Here is a 21,013-nt window from a genome sequence, read left to right on the forward strand (position 1 = left end):
AATAACATTAAATTGCATAAAGGAAAACTATTCCAAAGGAATTAAATAAGTGTGAATACATGTGTTTCAGATATGTACTGCTTTAACTGAGTACTCATACTGAATCTTCAATTTAGTTATGCTGTTACATAATGAGTGTCTGCTGTTAACACAGGTAGCATCTTTCCAAGGGATAAATTAGGATGAGAGAAATCTAATTTTATTGACAGTTAATTTTTATGTAATAAATCTAAATTCTATTTAATTGAGTCTTTAGGCTACAATTATGCCACACCACAGTTTTTAACTTGCAATGACTCTTTGGGTTGTTTACACTGCCCAGCAGCAAAATGGCCGATCTTCCTAAATTAATGCTTATAAAGAGAAGAAACAAACTATACAATATGTTTAGAGATCCCCGTTTGTCAATAAGAGCTGTGACTGAGCCCATTTTTCCACAGTGGGCTACAAATGGACTCCTGCTGTTTCTGAAATAGGAACGTGATGTGTCGGCTGTATCTCCTTTTCTCTGGGCATTGTTTATGTCGAATACAGGAGAGAGAAAAGCAAAGGGGAATCAAAAGAGAAGTTAAGGTTTCACAGTTCTCTGTTTATCAGATTATCGAATTAAGGAACAACATTTTCTTCTCCTGTGAAAAGTGGTGAACTCTTTAATAAAAAGCTCTGTCTGAGTGAAATGTTAATCTGCTAGAGAGGATGTCTAGAAGTCTGTTGTAAACTTATTGCTGCTATTAAACTTTTTTTGCTTATGTTACCTTTCATTTAATTATTTCCTATACAAATCAGATTTTTTTTTCTTTCGAAACGATTAAAAAACAAGTCTATGTGATTGTTAAAGGAATATGCAGTACGTATTGCTGATCTTCTCTTAGCATGTAGCATCTCTTAGCAAACAAAGATTAGACTTGAGAAAGAAACAATATCTTTCAGCCTCAAAGTGCTCATCCACATCATACTAGACCTACTTACACCACCCACACTTTTTAACTTGCAGAATAATACACTATCTTCAAAGTCCAAGAGCCAAAGTCAGCATCTTGTCTAAATGTTGTATTTTTCCTTGATTTCAGCTGATCTCATTATAATGAGCATTCCAATAGTCTATTAAGTTCTATTACCCTAATATTAATTTCTCAACAGATTGAGCTCTATTAGTGGTGTATCTCCAATATAGTGACTGATAGAAAGACTGACATTGCAGGTCTCCAGTGTTCAATGATAAGACCTGCCAAGCTGAAAAAAAACAGATCATTTTGGTTAAAAATAATGGAACAATTTGATTGATTTCTTTACATGGACCATTTTCATATTTATAGATCATCCCAAGTTGGCTTCATTTTGAGAAATCAAAACATTCAGTCCACTGTGAAAGATACTGAAAGACAGTGTTTTTCTCAGCAAATGTACCATAATAATCAAAAATAATTAGCTACTTCAGCAATCTGATTGAAAACCTATTTAGGGAAGATTTTGAGGATGATTAACTGTAAATGGGCTATTAAGATGTCTTCATTTGCTCTCTAACATTAAGGAGTTTTTTTTTTCATTGTAGTTTATTTCCAGTTATAGGTTATGATCTTTATTAATTAAGCTTAAAGAACCAGTAAATCCACAAATCAAAAATTCCAATTGTTACATTGTCCAGTTCTGAAAATAATTTTGAAGGATGCTTTGCATTGTGGGATGGTTCATTTGTATGCCAGTTATTTTTGTAACAACATAGAAATAGAGCAGACTGAAATCTGGTATTGAAGTAATCTGACCTCCGATTTACCATTAAGTGTATAGTCATATTTTTTCACCCGCACAAATAAAATCAATTCCACTCAGACATAAACAGAGCAGCTGTCCAAATGCACTTAAATTATGGAAGAACAGAAATCTTGACATATTCTATAAATATCGGTTCAAAAAGACAACCCTACAGCATTTTCCACACTATGTTTCAAATATGAAACTCTGTTACTGTTTTTTTAAAATATTTTGATAACAAGCTTTAATGGGTGTTACAAAGACAAGACCAATGGACTGAGACATCATTTTGTCAAAGGAATTGCAAGGAATTGATTGAATGCATACCTATTTGTCTTGGCAAATTTACCCATATATCATGTTGATAGGATATAAAATGCGACTTATTTCATGAATCGGAAACTAACAGGATCTGTTTCAAACCAATGGGTTTTGTAACTTAAAGAAATGCTTACATTTACAGTAGAATACAATATGCTACTAACCATGTATGTCTTCCACTTTTGTAGTCTTTTTACTTGAAGAACTTGAAGAGTCAGGTTGACAGGAATAAAATCAAGAAATGTCAGTCAATATTTTTTGTTGTATAATTTATTTAATGATTCAGTAGTTTACATTTTCTTTAGTCTATAAATGTAGTGAAAATTGAACCGAATGAATGAATCATAATAAATGCACTACCATGCACAGAAAAGAGTTTCAGTGCCCTACCATAGACACAAAAAAGTTTCAAAAGAAAGATATGCCCTGATATTTCATTTTAAATGACTTGTGTTCACACCCTCACTACAGAGCATGTGGATAATATAGCAGGAACCACAGAGATATTTATCCAAAAAGAATCATTTATACTTTTTTTCTGAGAGCAAAGAAAACACCTATTGATGTCCTAATACAGTATGTGAAATTAACCATTCTGCCATCCATATGAAGCTCTCTTAATGAAATTTTCTATTAAAATAAAAAAATCCAAAAAAACACACTGTTGGCATGATGAATGAGGAATGTTTGGTACTGTAGCTTTCTAGTTAAATTTAATTGCAGTTTACATTTTCAATTGACCTGTTGGAGTGTTTCTTTAAATTAGTTATTGGTTTAATTGGATAAAGTTTGCACCCTTGCCTGTTCTTAAGGCGCTAGAAATATATACAGTAGAACCCCCTTCTGACTAATTTTTACTTTGTGAAACACCCTTTTACTGTGTAAATGATCCTGTAAACACACTGTGTTCAATACTGTCTGATTATCTCAATTTCAGTGCTTAACAAGATTGAGATAATATCATAGTAATCAGTAGTAATAGTAATCTGCATGCACAGACATCTATTCTGAAATAAAGCAAATCTATTGTTTAAAATGCTGCTATCACCTAAAAATAGTAGATGGCGGCATCTTCTTTAGGTGAGAAAAGATTTTGATGGAAAGGGCTTGTTATTATGCAAAGCTTCATCCAGATTTTGCCAAAAATTAGAGAGTATTTTTGCTGTACTCCATGTAACCTATTTGGTCGTATCATAAATTCCCAGATGTGATCAATGGCTTTCATGACAGGATTCTGAGGTGCCTGGGGAAAACAGTACAGTTCATTCTGTTTCTGTTTAAGCAGCAGTAGTCCTGGAGAAGGGGAATATGGAAATGTACTGGATGGAAGGCTGAATTCAGTTGGCTACACAATACTAGTAGCAGGCATTGCAGCCAGGAATGTAGTTGTTACCTGCTTATCAATTTATATTTTCTAAGAACCACTACCCTTTGCAGTTTTCCTGAGGACATTTTACTGTGGTGTATACTGTACCTTCATCGTAATAAAATCTAAATCAAGTACTATATGTATCAGTGGTTCTCAACTCTGGTCTTCAGCGTCAGGAATCTAATAGGTTTCCTAAGACCCCTTAAGTGGTGATCAACTCTGCACCTGGTGCGAAGCATTAAACTGATCCAATTAAAGTTTAACTAGATCAATTGATCCCATCTCTGATGTCTTAAGATGTTTGCAATTTAAAGAGGTATAGGAAACTTGCTGATTTCTGCACCCTGAGGTCTGGATTTGAGAAAAAGTGATACGTACAGTGTACTGTATACTGTAGAATTAGTCTCTCTTTCCTAGCGTTAATCAGCAGGGTCCGCTTGTCGGCACACCAGTCTCCATTTGGTGGTTTGAACCAAATCTTTGAGCTGACGTTGCCATCAACTGTGACTGAGAAATACTCCAACCGGCGCGTCGCTCCGCCTGCCATCGGAGTGGGAAAGGAGGGGGAGGAGAACAAAGTAATGTAGCCAATTCAAAGAGGGGGATTATTAGGAGGCATGGGAAATTTGGCCAGGACGCCGGGGTTACACCCCTACTCTTTTCGAGAAACAAACTGGGATTTTTAATGACCACAGAGAGTCAGGACCTCGGTTTAACGTCTCATCCAAAGGATGGCGCTTATTTACAGTATAGTGTTCCCGTCACTATACTGGGGCATTAGGACCCACCTGGACCACAGGGTGAGCACCCCCTGCTGGCCCCACTAACACCTCTTCCAGCAGCAACCTTAGGTTTTCCCAGGAGGTCTCTCATCCAGGTACTGACAAGGCTCACACCTGCTTAGCTTCAGTGGGTTGCTAGTTGTGAGTTGCAGGGTGATATGGCTGCTGGCCTACTGTAGAATTGGTAAATACTGTAATTGATAGTATTGCTCAGTTAACCATCACTTTTTCAGTGCAACATTACACTATATATGTCACAATGCGTTGGTCAGGACCCTATGCAGACGGTATAATCCAGAAGGGAGTAAAACAGACATGGAGAGGAGATGACGAGGAACTGGGCTGGTAGACCAACAGGGGGGCGTGACGACTGTGCACTGGTGCTTGGGGGGACGTGGTCCAGGTGAACAAGTCCGAGGGAGTCCAAAGGGAAATCCAGAGCGAATAGCAAGAGTCCAGAGCTGGGTGATCCATCCAGGACAAAACAAGACAAAGTTAAAAACCGGAACGGGATCCGGTGCAGGGAGCGGGAATAAAAATAGGGAAATGGGACCAGGTGCTCTGAGCCCCAGACTCAGCTTAGTCAGGATGCCAATACGAGGCCTATGTCCTCAAGCCGCAGACGTTGGGCAACTTGGTGGTATATAATTTATAATAATAATAATGTTTCTTTATTAGCCCTATACAATCTCTTGCATTAGGAATTCATCTTTTCACATACCCCAGCTTTTTCTCCATGAGACACAGACAGGAAGAGAAGCTTGGGGTCAGAGCACAGGGTCAGCCATTGTACAGCACCCCTGGAGCAGTTAGGGTTAAGGGCCTTGCTCAGGGGCCCAACAGAGTAGGATTCCTCTGCCAGCCCCAGGATTTGAACTGGTAACCTTCCAGTCCTAGCTGCAGATCCTTAGCCGCAGAGCCACCGCTCTGCCCAAGGTAGGCAGGCCTCCGGGCGTCCTTCTTCCAATGCAGAGCTGGGAGTAGCGAGACCGCCCACCTTAAAATAGGAGGGGTAGGATAGGAGGCAGGTGCATATGATCAATGAAAATGTAAAAGAGCCGGAGCACCCTTAAGAGCAGGGATTACAATCGTGACAATATGCTGTAAATTAGACTATATAAACTTTTTCTCAGTCCATTGTATGATTGCAGCATGAAAACATGCTGAGAGAAGCTTCAAATAGTCTCCTCCTTGTGAATGAGGATCTGGGCATGGCTTTTCACAATCTGGAAAGAGTATCCATTTTTTTCTGCTACTCACAGAGCTAATGATAAGCCAGCTTTATGCAGAAAAGAACAAATGAACTACTATGCAATGAAGTCATGGATGATGTCCTCAGGAGAACTGTTTGGGTAATTCAGCCATGCCATACTTCCCATAAAAGCCCTCAAGCATACTGTTGTTATTGTTATGGAGTGTGCAGCATTAAATTAAAATAATTTGTCAGTGGCTGGTGGACATTATCTGGTCCATTAATCCAGACATTAATCCAGACATTCTGAATACAGTTAGGACACATTTTATTCATTCACTTCCAACGTTTAGAGGTTTCACTCAGAATATAGATGGGATTATGTATCTTCATTGTGAATTTAAGAGTTTAATTATTGTGTCACATCTCCATACTAGTGTTTATAATATTTTAATGAGAAGACATGCACAGTGTTTTCAAGATGAGTTTGATGAACTGCGAAAGGTCAAGTCAAAACAAAGCTTACACTAAATATAGAAAAAGAAAAGTCCTAATAAAGAGCAGTAGAGCAGGTCTGGTTTCCTGACAAAGAGGGTTATGTATCATTCTCTGTCCTGGGGGATATTGCTGTGCATTTATACCAATAGATTTCCTACGTATCCCATGAATCTATATAGGACTAGCATACCTGGTCGCTTTAATTGACAAACCCCACCTAGAGGTGGCCAAGGTAGAAGTAACCTAATATTGTCCCTTATGTCAAAGAGCACACTTTTGTGTGGTAAGTCCAGTGAAAATATTATAGCGTGAGTATAGTAAGAGTATAATGACAGGACCATGATAACATAATATCTCTACATCTGAGACTGGCCATAAGCAGAAATTTGAACCTTAAAAAAGTTTGCAATGAAATCCAACTAGCTGCAGCACAGATGTTTAATAACAATATTAAGCCAAATCAGCTACATCTGGCAACATCTACCTGTACCAGACTCCAACCGATGATTTGAGTGGAGGCTTTTCCTAAGGGTCAAGAAGCTAGAAGACACAGGAAAAGGTGGGTTGCTCAGTACAGTAAGTTTCCACACATACAATACATGTCCCAGGAATTCATTTTTTCCTTGGAAACCTCCAAGGGACTTCACATAAGGTTGGTGCCCTGATAAAAGAGCTGAAGAGCACAGAAAAGCTACAGCAAGATCTGAGATCAGTGATCCAGGATTCTGTGACAAGCGCAAAGATAATGGAAAGAGAAAAATCTGTGGAGGATGAACTTTCGTTCTGGGGGGACATATTCCACTTTAGAGGGCCCCAGCTACAGTACACCTCACCCATCACTTGGTGGGCTTGTTGCACATACTGTACAACAAATGGTAAATGAATGTTACTGAACAGTAACACTATAACAAAATTCTACTTTTAAAACAAATCTACATATTCCTACAATATAATAGGTAAAGCCCTGGAGTGTCAGAGTTTAGCTATAACTGTATGGCTGCTCCTAACCAGTGTTGGTATGTACTGTAAAGATATTTTTCCAAGCATGAAAGTGCAATTCACAACTGGTCCAGCTAGTTTAATGACTTTTTGCTTTTTTCACCAGAACCTCTGTACAGAATACCGCTGTACCAGGATCCTGCCTTTTGATACACCTAGCAATTATTATTCCATACAAGCAATTGTCTAAATTAATTACCCACATTTGAATTATTTATTATTTTGCTTTTGACAGTTATATTCACCTACTGCACCTCCAGTTAAAAGTAACTATACACTATTTAACAGAGGACCAGAGATTAGCTTTATGAAAATGGAATATTACCACCTACAGTATTGTTTCATGAGGCCACTTGTTCTGTGTGTTGTTTTCTACCCAAAGTAGTATTAATACACAAATATTTTATTGTGTTAGAGGAGGCTGCAATGAGCATAATGTGTCAGAACATGTCAGGCCTGCTACACTGTATCTGCTCTTTTTGCACAAACAGAAGGCATCCATTGTGGATTAGCAGGGTACACAGAAAGGACTAATTTAAAGGCTGGCAATAGTTAATAGGATCTGAGAAGTTGTCTAGAGGAGCATTCAATTGCTGACAGTCTACACATTGAATTGAAAGGCCATGTGTACATACTGTAGCCTACGCAATAAGAGACACTGTTTTAAGTTAGGCTGCCCCTAAATAAGATAAAATATGGTTGGCTTTCCTCACATCTGCTAAGTAAGACAGAGTATAGAGTTATTCTATTTTAAGGTTGACAATGTGTCTTATTCTGTCAACAGTGGTGTTCTAGCATAGGCATTCTGTAAGATTTAATTAGTTGCTAAATAAATCGTTTTAAAATATAAAGTTAACGTTTCCAAAAAAGTTTTACATTCTTCAATGACAGCTCTTCACAAATCTGAGTGAAATAGATCACAAAAATGGAAGAGCAGTATTTTGAGAGACTTACTACAGTACATTTACTGACAGAAAATCATTGGAAAGACATGCACATTTATGAATTATGATTTTACAGAGATTTATACATTGCACTTACAGTATGTGCTGTTTAGGTTGCTTTCAATTCTTAAAAGATTGCCTTATACTGAAAATCAAAAACATGGAAAATAGCTAATGTGTCTTGCATTTTATAAACTGTTGTTACTTTAAGAAAAGTAAACCATTAACACAGTGAAATCTATTAAATCACTTGATAATCGATGGTATATTGTTATAGTTTTAAGGGCTTTGAATGCCAGATCAAAAGGTACTAGATCAGTATAAATGAGAATTTGTTTATTTTGGTTATTTGGTTAAAGGATTAAAAAACACTCTACAATATTTCAAAATTAAAATTTTGTCAGTTTTATCAACCTTATTCAAGTCTACTTCAGTATATGAAAATAAATAGCACACTTATTTAATTTGTCAAATCCAAAGACAAGGAGTCACTCCAGTAATTCAGTCTGCATCTCAAATTTATCCATTAAAGACAGGATCATGACTTCACTTTCTTTTGGATCTACAGATTACCCTTACAGCAGAGACACCCACTGGGTATGGTCCAGACTGTTACAGCTTTAGAAATAAATCCCCTCAAAGGCTCATTACATACAATAAAAACAGAATATTTTTTTATATTGAAACATGATTGAGTTTTCAGAATATCATCAAACAGGTAAATACAGGAATTCAAAATATGGGAAGAAAAACAGGTAAAAAATCTGATTTTATACATATTAATATAATATACAAAAATGCAATGCATATTACTTTCCTTGTCAGATGTAACTGATGGGTGCCATTATATACTCCCCTAAAAACAGCACCTACTGTAATTATAGTTGTGTGCATCATTACAGTGATAGTTGTTCTCTATGGTAGGCAGGTTGCCTGTTCTGTCCACCATACTGTACAGTATATCCATGTGATGTAGGGTGACTGGGAAGTGCAGTAACTCACAATTCACTCCATCACCTCCTTCTTTCCTCTTTGGTCCTGTCAGCCCTTCACAGAAAATCTGTCCCCTGCTGCTGATAATATACACAAGCTCACAGGGGTTTCATCAAATGACAACACTAACAAAAAGGTCTTATCAGAACAGATCACTCTGCGGTCTTATTGTGTTTCATTCCCTTTATATTTCTTTTTCAGGAATTTATCTATTATTAAACAGAAGAATAGTAATAACAGCTGTTTTAACAATCTCACTGACAACAGCGTCTTGACGCATAGCATTTTGCTTGTTTTTCATTCTTAATTGAATCTTACAAATGTCAATTTATTTTATTGCTTACGGACGTTAAAGAGCCTTGGTGTGTCATGTGGACTGTTTTGTAATGCGCAAGTTGATTCAGATGACAATTGAAACTACAGATAAAGAAAAACGTTTTTGACCTTTGCTTATTATTCTCTTTCCTTAAAAAACATGACAAGACACAAAATAACCGTTGACAATCTCACAATTGGATTTTGTTTCTGTTGTAAAAAACTCAGGAGAAATGAACATGTTCCTTTAACTGAAGTAAATCTATAAAATAGTATTACAAGACAGGTTCAGAGAAAGGGTCAAGTTTTCTTTTTTCCAGTACATGCACGGGGTGTCCTTGTTACAGTTGATAAAATTTCTGTTTATTCCCTTTGATTGCCCCTTCCTTTTGTGCTTACATGGAACTACATTTTGATTAACTCTAGAGGGGTAAATGGAGGTAAGCAGTGCAGTACACTGCACTGAAGGTTTATGTTCTGTACAGTAATTCTGACAGGATCAGTGTCAAAATTGTGCTCATATGTGAGCTGAACAAACCTGCTCTGGGGCTGGCTAGGGAGGTAACCCAGCTTTAGTTGTCTCTTTTACTGCAGTGCCTCAGAGTCAGGACAGGGAGTGTGTCACCACTGAGCTAAATCAGTATGATGGCCTGAGCAACGCTCTTGTGTGGGGGTGGAGTCTTTGAATTGAAAGGTACTGTATTGTATGTATTTCCTTGCAGACTGCTAGGACAACCTAGCTCTCATGGGTCTTCCAAGTCATTCAGCATCATGTGTTAAATATGGAATCCTCTTAACAAAGATGTACTGGAACTGAAAGCTTTAGGTTCACTGGAGAACTGTGCCTTCAAGCTTTCAGATCAATAGTTTCTTCCTTATTTTTGACATATATTTTTCTGACATGAGAAAGAAAATAGTGGATGTGGGTTTAATGCCATCTCCTGGACTGTTGAGATTGTGTGCATTACATGACAGCAATGGGTATCCCACCCTGTGGTTGTAGGATGTGGAAATAAGCATTTAATCTTTTTGTTTACTTTTTCCCTCAGGACATACACCTGTTTTAATTGGTTGCCTACAATCCAGTTCTATACAAATAATTGTCTGGTTTCTTTTTTGTAAAATGTACTTCAGTGTTCTAACATTTACAAATGCACTTTGGATTAGAACCTTGGAGAAATTTAAATTTGAGGAAAACAAATGCTATTTATTTAGGTAAATTCATAATCAGAGTCCTGTAGTGAGAATTATTAGTCCTTAGCAATACCACTTACAGCAAGAAAAAAGAACAGGACACCACACACATAGAACATAAGATTTGCTGCACTCACATACCAAAATGATAAAGCAATTGCAGCCTAACACTATGAAAAGAGCCATTTCTAATTAATTACTTTCTATCTTGAATAAACTTAATTATGAAAGACAGGAAGACTTAGAGTTATGTGAGATTAAACTTGTGTATAGTTGGGGAAGCTTAGTTAGAAATTTTGGAACAGACTGCCATTTTTGACCTGTAATATTTAAGAAAACCAATAGAAAAACTCTGTTCTTTCTCTCACAATAAACACATAATGGTACTAATGGACAGTGGGCTTTTTGTGTATCACAGTGTTCAGTACACATGTGTCCTATATTTGACTTCAGTCTTTATAGGCTGCCATTTTCATATCCACTAGCATTAAATAGTGAACAATGTCTGAGCAGACCTGATGCAGTACATTTGGATTACCTAATAACCTAATGCTTTCCTTCCCCTTTTGAGCCTTTTAATTTAAGATGTGCATATTAAAATATAATCTGAATACTGTTTCAAAACTTTACATTCATTTGTTAACTGTAAAATGAATTGCAAGAGTTGCATAATTATAAATTGTTTTGTTCTTCAAGTTTGAGATAATAGTGTCAGTCCGGTTTTAGCAGACTTACTGTTTGAAGTGGACTTTTGAGAAAAGTATGACATATGGCATATGTAATTTTACAAATTACTTTTGAAAGCTTTATAAAACAATTAAAAATCATCCTATACCTGCTGATAGGTCTAATACTGTTAGTTCTCAGGACAAAGGTGGGATCAAGGAATTAATTTGAGTGATGTGTTCATCAGGAAGGCCAACAAAAAACTTAAATAAAGCACTGTTTTTCTCCACAGAGAGACATGCTGGATGTCAACCAGATAATGAAGGACCTGGCCTCTCTGGTACATGAGCAGGGGGACAGTATTGGTAAGTCTGATTATGTCTTTTTGTAATATGTCTCAGAAAAGTCTACTGCCTTAAAATATCTACCTAATCTATCATATTGTGCATAATCTAATCATAACAGAGTGTTGCAATGTGAGTGCAATTGACTTCTTCAAATTTTTAAAAGTCAGTAAATTTCTTTGATAAAAAATAATTTCAATTTTAATTAATAGTTTGGTCCAAACTTGATGCCAGGTTTTCATTACCCACAATTAGGAAGCCACTGATAAAAGTCATGTACTTGTAGTCTGGGGTGATTGGTCAAGTATTTAATTAATTCTGTGCTCAGTCATTTCTAAAATTTTCAAACCATGACATATGCTTCATCTGTTTGATATTCATTTTTAACAACAAGTCGTTACTTTTATGCTTTATTTCACAACTGCTTGCAACATCATACTGTATTTATGTTTTACTATCAAGTCTACTTAATCTTGATTTAGACCTTTACCAAAACACAAGATAGAATGACCAAAATGACGTATCATGCATATGCATTATAAAAATCAAGTTAAAGTAGCTAGAAATTTAAAATAAGTTAAAATCAAGTTAAAATAGCTGTAAAAAATATTTTTTTTCTACAATGATCTCCATGATACAGAAATTACCTGAGTTTAAAGAACAGTTCAGAAGTCTAGATCTCTGTTGACTTTAATGTCTTTTTATGATTATAGCATTGTGTCTCACATTGAAATAGTACAATGACAGTAAAATGTGAGTGAATAGATTTGCTATTTCTTTAAATTACTGTGCATTGCTTAATTCAAAAGGAATCCAAGATGACAGAGTAAAAAAGTGATAATGAAGGACATTAAACCAATGTACAAGTTTTAAGATGTAATTAAACCTCATGTTTTGCTTCCTGGGAGGTGCTGTTGCATGGTATCACTTGTGCCTCACAGTTCCAGGGTCCTGGGTTTGAGTCTAGCTAGACTACTATCTGTGTGGAGTTGGTATGTTCTTCCCATGTCCTCAAGTATTCTTCTACCTTACAAAGATATGGATGTTAGGTCTTAGTGCTTAGATTAAACTGTTCCTCTGTGATTTGTCTTCATTATTCCTGAATTCCATAAACAGGGTATGGGTTTAGACAGAGAGCTCACAGTATGAGTTTCATCTTTCAGTGAGTTTACTTTGCAATGTATGGTGTTCAGTAGGGTATACCCTACCAAAACATCATTAAGACACCTTATTAATTTTTGTCTTCTTTACTGCACCACACAAAAAATGTTTTGCAGTTACATTTATTTTTTTCCTACAGGTTATTTTTTTTTAATAAACTACAATCCTATGCATTGGCTGAATGTACTGTACAGCACAAAGCATAAAACAAGTTAGAAAAGAGAGGAGGCTATTTGGACCCTCTAGCCTGCTTGGTAGTTAGTTAAAGCATTAAGTTTTATTGCTAACAAACACCTGCATACACACAATTGCCTTACTGCTGTTTAAAGTTCTACAATATTTTAATTATTCAATTTGTGTTTTATTTTCCTGGAATGGAAAAGTACACACCCTATCTCATTGCTTACCCCTTAATTAATCCCGGGTGTTCCTTTACAAGACGGATAATGGGAGTGAGGCTCATTAAGTAATAATTATGAATCTGGTCTTTCTTATGCACTTGCCCTTTAAATCCCCTTAGGACTAAAGCACAAATCATTGTAATGTCCCATTTTAATTTCCAACCATCTTCTATTGCCACCTGGACTTGTTACTTTAGAGGCCAATTGACACAGTTAAAAGGCAATAAGAACCAGCTTTCCAAGTGCATAATGCTGAAAACAAGGCACGTATGGAGGGAGTGAAATAAAAAAAGAGCAAGAAAGAGGAAAGGACAAGAGGATGAGGGAACAACAATAAGCAGGCTTAATGAAGAAAGAACTACCCTTAAGTATGGAATAAAAGAAAGACTTAAAGGCTCATAAGAAGAAATCATGTTTCAAGGTGCACTAAAAGAGAGTTGTTTTTTTAGCACTCATGCAATGTGATATTTATTTTCTGTCCATTAGTTATTATGTACTGTACATAAGAACTGTGGTACAAAAGTTAGCATAATTAAATTACCTTAAATGCAATGTATAATTGGTTAACTGAGTGTCAATGGGCATGTAAGTTTTTTCATTAGTATGACTAAAACATGACATGATTTGGTTTTAATTTAAACAATGCATTTCAGAAAGCCTCCCATGTAATGGGAAGGAGTTGGATAAGATGGATATATAGAGAGAGAGCATACTGTATGACACACATTCCTGCATTTTGATATTAATGTAACACTAAGCATTACCCTTGGCCCTAACAGGCCTTTCATTTAACCGATACACTGAATGATTGGGGCATGTCTGAAGAGATTACTAATATAAGCTTTTCCAGAAGAGAGTTCTGAAAAGATCCCTGCAGTATGAGACAAGAAGTTTTCTATTCCCTTGGAATGCAAAATTCAACCTTACAGAATAAACTGGCATGCTCACACCCAATGAAATGACTAGTGCATTTTCAGTGGCCACAATATCCAATTTTATAGGACATAAGAGTAAAAAAAAGAGAAAAGCACCTCTGGCAAAGAATATTAGATGCAAATCAAACACATTTTATTAAAAGTGTAATAAAAGGCCCACAGGTGACAAGATGTGCTAACATGAAGAAAATGTTTGCAATTATATAAAATGATAGAATATATTGTAAGGTTTAACTAGACATTGAACAATACTTGCAATCTAAAACTCTGAAAAAGGCATGATGCATTTAAACACATTTATCCCTTTGAACAAACTTCCATATGTCAAAATAATGATGAGAATAATAATAGCAACACAAAAATAAAGAATTGAAATGCTTAACAATGTGAAAAACAAGCTCCATGAGGCTCTAATGGATCTCAATAGCACACAACAATATGTAACATTTTCAACCTACACCATGAAACCTGGGCCACAAACCTCTACTTCACACAAACCCAAGCACTTGAACAGCCTAATAAGTAAAGGATAATGTCTTTCATAGAACATTTCACTTTCAAGTACTGGCACTCTAGCTCCTCAGAGCACAAATAAATACTACTGTCAGCCAGAAATAGTACCAAGTAAAAAGGCCACCATTCATATTCCTATATATATGTGTATCAAAAGCCAGATATCAATAAGCTCATCACATGGGTGAAATGGAAAGACAACATATCGTAAAAAGAGATGAAAGTTTGATTTACCATTTATATCAAGGCAGGAAGGAAATGTTTTTCACAGGAATGATGTGACCTACCATCCCCTCTGAGTGAACAGTCTCACAGCAGCATGACATCCTGTTATATCTCTGCTGGCCGCCGGGGTTTTAGGAACTTAAAGAAACAACTACAAAACAAATTAGAATGAGTGCCATTTGGTGCTTGCGTGTCACTCCCCTGCAGTTTCAAGAAACAAGAAACGGAAGCACACCTTATTGATTTGATAAAATCTGAAAAAAACGTTGCCTCATATAATACCTAGAAAACATTCATAAAAGACATCTAGCACAAATAAAAGCCTATGACGTACTGCGCATTATTATACAATAGAGGATCGGTGTTCTAATGTATCTTTGTAGTTTCGGTTGTAAATTTAAGTCAAACAGCCACTTGATGGGAAACATTATGACACGCATTCTCTTAAGGCAGTATGAAGAAGTGAGAATTTACATACCGTATATTGTAGCATAGTATTTTATCCCAATTGTGTTAGCCCAATGTTTTTAGTTATTCTATTTTTGGTTTCCAGTAGTGCACAGTGTCAACATGATCATCTCAATTTTAACCACCCGGGCATCTGATGGCAATGCACTGAATTCTTGTTTAATTGGTTTTTGCAAAGGTTTGCACTAATTTTGACTTGCCATGTCTTTCACGACTTCTTTCATTGCAGGCCATCATGTAGGGAATGAAAGAAAAACAAGACACAAAATGTTTCATTTCTGAAATTCATTTCACTGGATGGCAAATTCAGATAATAGACACATTAAGACAAAAAAGATGTGCACATTCTGAAAGTGTGTTAAATAGTTTATTTTTTTCTGTAGAGATGAAGGTGACTAATTTTTCCAAATAGCGTTGATTTTGTTTACATTCACAAGATTAACTGGGGTTTATCTTGTTCTCAAGCTCCTTGTTATTGTTTTTATGCCACATTAATCCTTCTCTAACAGAGCATCTGCCAACATAGTGTGTCCCCTAATCTTGCGAAATTCAAGCACTCTGCTGCTTTTGAGAACTACCAAGTCTATAGATGTGTTTTCAGAACTGAAGAGGATAAGTGTAGACAGAGGCCGTTTCCATTCAGCTTTACAGGCAGTGAGCATAAAGGTTTTACAACATATCAAAGAATGCATGCTGTACTGTACATTGTAGTTCAGAATATAAATCAGTTGGCAAAAGGATGCAATAACACCCAGTACGAAAATGATTGGAGAAAATCAAGCAATGTTGTTTTGTTTGCACAAATATTTTTCTGTATTTCCATTTGTTAGAAGTTGTTTTATTTATACAATTCAGATACAAATCAACAAATACCCACAAATGCAGGCTTACAGAGTACAATTAACACCTTTTAAAACAGACAACATGGACAACAACGTGCTCAACATGGAATCATTCAAAACACATGAAGTGAAGAGGCTTACTGATATCCATAATTTATTGTCTTTATTTTCCTGCAACAGCAAAGATACTGTAGCTACCTTCAACTGTGTCTGCCTCTTGGACTCTTGACCTGGGTTTTAAGACTTGGTTCTAAGTCCTGGGAATCTTAGAGAAACCTTTGTAACTTCCAATGGCTTAGAGCTTTCTAGATCTTAGAACTTAGCTCTGACATTGGCTTGAGGTGAAGAACTAAGACATTAATCCCGTACAGCAAAAAATCTACTATTTTGCAAAACATCAACCAAAGTCGGATAGATTTTTGCAAGTAAACGCAAAACAGAAACATGGTTGATTTTGTTCAAACCAAAGTTCAGTACTTTTTCAGCATTCTTTTTATGGAAATATTTAACTAATTCTATTACATACTTAATCAATTTGGCAACAACAATTATTTAAAAAATCAGCCCACTGCTCAACCTTTAAACAGGTCTATTATTCAGAGGCGTTTATCTTTTAATGTGTATGTAAAAAAGTCAAAATTGCTTAGAGGTGCAGCATGCCTCTCCCCGATGACACTACAAGTTTGAAATTAGAAACCATTAGATTTGTGCTGGGTGGCATGGTGCCACAGTAGTTAGCATTGCCTCGCGAGACTGGGAACCTCGGTTCAGTTCTTGGAGTGCTACTGTATCTGCTTTGAATTTGTATGTTCTCACCTTCTTCGCATAACTTTCTACCCGGTCCTCCAGTTTCCTCCTACTGTCCAAAGGCATACTGGTACAGTAGGTTATTTGGCTTCTGGGAAAATTGGCCCTGGCGTGACTGAGCGCATGTTTATTTCTGTGGCTGTGCTGTGATAGGCCGTGTGATAAGCCATGACTCTACAGTAGATCTAGGTAGCATCCAAACCCAGTTCTGCAGAGCTATAGCATACAAGCACTTCCCCTCCACTAAAATAACCTGTATACTGTACTAGGTAGTGCATGAGCTGCATATTTCAGAGACATTGATTACAAGCTGTGGGGGATGTTTCCCTCAGAGGAAAGGAATTCCATAGTGATAAGTTAACAGTACTATGTCAATTACCTAACCCTGTTAGTCTAGGTCAATTTAATAACTTCTAAATATCTAAAAAGCTAGTTATACTGTATATGAAAATTGTATTTTCCTTAATTTAAACTACCTTCCTGTTCCTTTTTTAAACATTTATTTTTAATAAAATCATTTGCTTTAATCTTAGCACTGTCAAAGCTCTGACGTGTGCTTTTTTTTTTGCCAATTTGACTTGTGTGCCCAAAGTATTTCCTTCAGATTGCACTATATTGCAAATCATTCAGTGATGCTTTCAGGTAATGTGCCTCTATTAAGGATGTACCATAGCTAGTAAATCAAAACGTCACTGAATTTGTCTGTACATTATTGACTTTGTACTGCACATGCTGGTGCATGTAGATGCTGGGTTGAGATATCTAAGCAACGCTGTGAATATTAAGGCAAATATTAGTGTGCCAGGATATGAGGAAAGCAAAAATAATTTGTAAAATTACATGAATCAATGTACCCAAGCATGCATTAGATCAAACTGATGTAAATGTCCTGGTAATGTATCAACAAGAGACTTTGAAATCATTCATAGGAAAATAGACAAACTCTCATGTTCTTTGTTCGTTTAAGCCTTCATTTGCACATAGAGTACTGCACTGTGGGTCTCTGTATTTCTGTTTTGAAAAAAATCACACTGAAAAGAAAATGTTCCCTGTAGCTGAAATATAAGAAAAAACATTTTTAATAATGAAAATGTTTTAGGCTTTACAAGAGAAAGGAAATACAGATAGAGACTCTAAATATCTGTTATTAGTTTGCCTTTTCCTAAAAGCCTTACAGACATAGGAAGAAGGATAGAGATCATGTTTTACTTGTATTTCTGTGTCGCTGCAATTGTTTCTGGTTTTTGTAGTACTTTAGGATGAGAATTTTGTTCTACTAGATATACTGTATATACTTTATGTAATATATATATAGTATTTGCAGGTAATATCAGAGGTTTGTTTTCTGTTGTGGATGGTGGTTGTGGTTGCACAAGAAGGTTGTGCAGATAAGGTAGTCAGTGGTATGAGATGATTGGTTGATCCTGGAAAATGGGGAAGTTTTCATTGATGGCCTCGGAAATAGAAAGCGTGTTGTGTTAGAAGGAAAGGACTAATATAATGTGGTTCTTGGTGTGGGAAGTGCATGTGAGGGTTACCCACCCATTTATTTTTGGAGAAAAATGTGGATTTGACCTGGGAGTGAGCCTCTTTAACTTTATCTACTGTTCTGGGGAAATGCATACCTCCTTTTCCAGTGTTGCTTTTGCTAAACGATGACTCATACTTCAATTTGTTGAAGGATTCAGCTGGCAGATATTACTGCTGCTAAGAGAGGGAAGCAGCCCCAGAATTCCTTTCTATGGTGCCAGTGAGCCCTTACTTTTTTATGTGCATATGGAACTCTTCATAGCATAGATCCACAGTACTGTTTGAGGTCAGGGATCAGCAGCAGACATCATTAAGTTGTGGACCCTAAATCTAATATTAACTTTTATGTTTTGGGATTTCGCATTGGACAGGGGATGGGTTGCCAGTTTGGTGATGGTGTTTTTCTCATTTGTGATTATAGTCTATTGTTTGTCTCCTCAGAAAATTACAGAAATGAATTTGGGAGAATTTGGACAGGTTAGTAGTGTCACTGAAGTCAAAGTACTAAAATACCAATTTCATTATATCTGTCTCTAATGTAGAATCAAATATAAAAGGTGACTCATGCACAGATTAGAAAATAAGTACAAAATGTTGATTGATTGGCATAATAAAGTGTGGTGAATTTCTTTTGTTAGAAAACATACAGAACTCTAAAGAATGTGTGTGCTTTTTAACTCTTCTGTGCATAATTTTTAATCAAAAATGAAAAGAAATGGATTGCAAAATTCCATGTTCCATGTTCTACGGAAAGATTGGTTTTGGCATGTCCCTTAATTACACATGGATATCATGTCTACAGTATTGAGCAGTAGTGTTGCAGCTGATTGGAGCTGTGGATACCAGTAGAGACACAAGCTTGTGTTTATTCTTTGGGGACCCTCAGTTCAGAGTCACCAGCAGTTGAACTACAGTATTCTGAATGATAAAGTACTGTGCAGCCAGTCTGAAAGAAGTGTTCTAAAATCTCAGAACCATTCAATACTATGAAAAGGGTTTTCAGACACTGCTAGACTAACCAGCTAACATTCTGAGTGGGATTTCTACAAAAAGAGACTACACACAACACTAGGATGATAGGAGACAGCTGAACTAGCACCTACTGTAACTTGTGGAGTTTCATTTTTTTGTCAAAACAGACAAGACATTCTCTTCTTCTCTCTCCACAATTTTCATTGTTATTTACATTTCCTTTCAAAGCCCTGCTATGTTTAAAGACTGTTACTATTTGCTTAGTAACGTACAAGAAGCAAACTGCCTATAAGTACATATACTGTAAACACAAGGACAAGATACAAACCTTCAGTGATAAATGCATTCTAACTTTTATAAATATTAAAATTTAATTAGGACAAAATAAAACTTAAAATGTAGTATATATTGTACAAGTCCTTGGTTCTCTGACCAAGGTGACATTACATTTAAAAAATGCCCCCAGGTCTCATAGCCCCTTCACTGAAAATAAACCACACTGTTGCATTAGAAAGAAAAATACAGTACTTAAAACATATTAACCTTCCTACCAGTTGACTTGCCAGGAACTTTCCATTAGTCTGTCTGACTGCATTAAATGGGCCATTTCAAACACTTTGCTAGAAATCTAAATCTTCATAAAACTATTTGAATCTTTAGGAAGAGTGATACTCTTCGCCCATCTAATGCTACACAGATATTGGCTTGATTGCAGATACAAGGCTCTTCTAAGTGTCCATATTGATCCATTGTACTGGACTCTAAACCATTTCCATGCTTCTTCTATCCCCAGTGAAACTTCCCAGTTAGGAATTCTGCATCAGAGTTGAGGGATTCCAATCCAAATGATTGAATCCAAAATCTTTCAGCTATTTCTCAAAGTAAAATTCTCAAGAAAGAGAACAGGCTTTTCTTGGGATTCCCTTTTTCAGGGCCTTCATCTCCAGATCTGCTAGAGAAAGTCGTTGCTAAAACTTGATCGATTATCACACAAAAGAAAGATGGAAAAAGAATAAAGGAAAAAAATTCACTCAATGCTGCACTCACTTCCTCTGTTTTCAAACACACTCCCGACAGGCACAGTGGCAGACAGCAAGCATGGATAGATAAGTATATAGATGATTAAAGTGTCTAGAAAAAATAGCTGAGAAATAAATAGTGAATCCATTGTATTCAGAGATATTTTAGATTGCTGTGCCTTTCATATCTCACAGAAGCAAGACACATTGTTCCCAGAACTGCTCTGTTGCACTTTGACCTCCAGGAGAGGCTGATGTATAGGTAGTTTGGGATAACCAGGGTGTATGAGACTTGAGGGTAATGCCCCTGGATGATACTGGAAGCACTGTGGCAATGTGGCAGTTCACCATGAAATAAGGCTCTCATAAATTAAAATTGTGTTTTCTTTAGTGCTTTCTCTTTAGTTAACCCTCACATTTCCAGTTGACTGTGTTTATCATCCTGCCCGAAGGTATTTCACTTTCTTCAGAGATCTATTTATAAGTCACATGTCACTTTCCATCTGAGAGAAGAGAAAGATGGAAATCATGATAAACATTTCAAGCAAGAGTTAAACAAAATGGTAAAGATTTATATGAAATATACTTTTCAATAAATACGAGCAGTAAATATTTTAATAGTGTCTTATGGAAGCTGCATAATATCTTCATAATGGTATCTTTAGCTGTAAACCTAAGACATACAGTATGACAGTGTGAACTTTGAACTTTGCCTGTACCGGTATCTGTTAATGGACTGCAAATTGGGGCAGTGATTAACATTGGTTTCTT

General features: G+C 36.3%; 1 protein-coding gene across 1 annotated transcript in view; it reads left to right on the forward strand.

Annotated features, from left to right (window-relative positions):
* tsnare1 (T-SNARE Domain Containing 1) overlaps positions 1 to 21,013 on the forward strand; it is a 188,743-nt gene that overhangs the window by 96,737 nt on the left and 70,993 nt on the right. The window contains exon 8 of the mRNA XM_088928592.1: positions 11,318 to 11,390. Within this exon, the coding sequence (XP_088784718.1) occupies positions 11,318 to 11,390 (73 nt within the window). The remainder of the gene's footprint in view (positions 1 to 11,317; positions 11,391 to 21,013) is intronic.

Source organism: Atractosteus spatula, chromosome 12 (assembly GCF_055471065.1).
Source record: "Atractosteus spatula isolate fAtrSpa1 chromosome 12, fAtrSpa1.hap1, whole genome shotgun sequence".
In the NCBI taxonomy this organism is placed as follows: Eukaryota; Metazoa; Chordata; class Actinopteri; order Semionotiformes; family Lepisosteidae; genus Atractosteus; species Atractosteus spatula.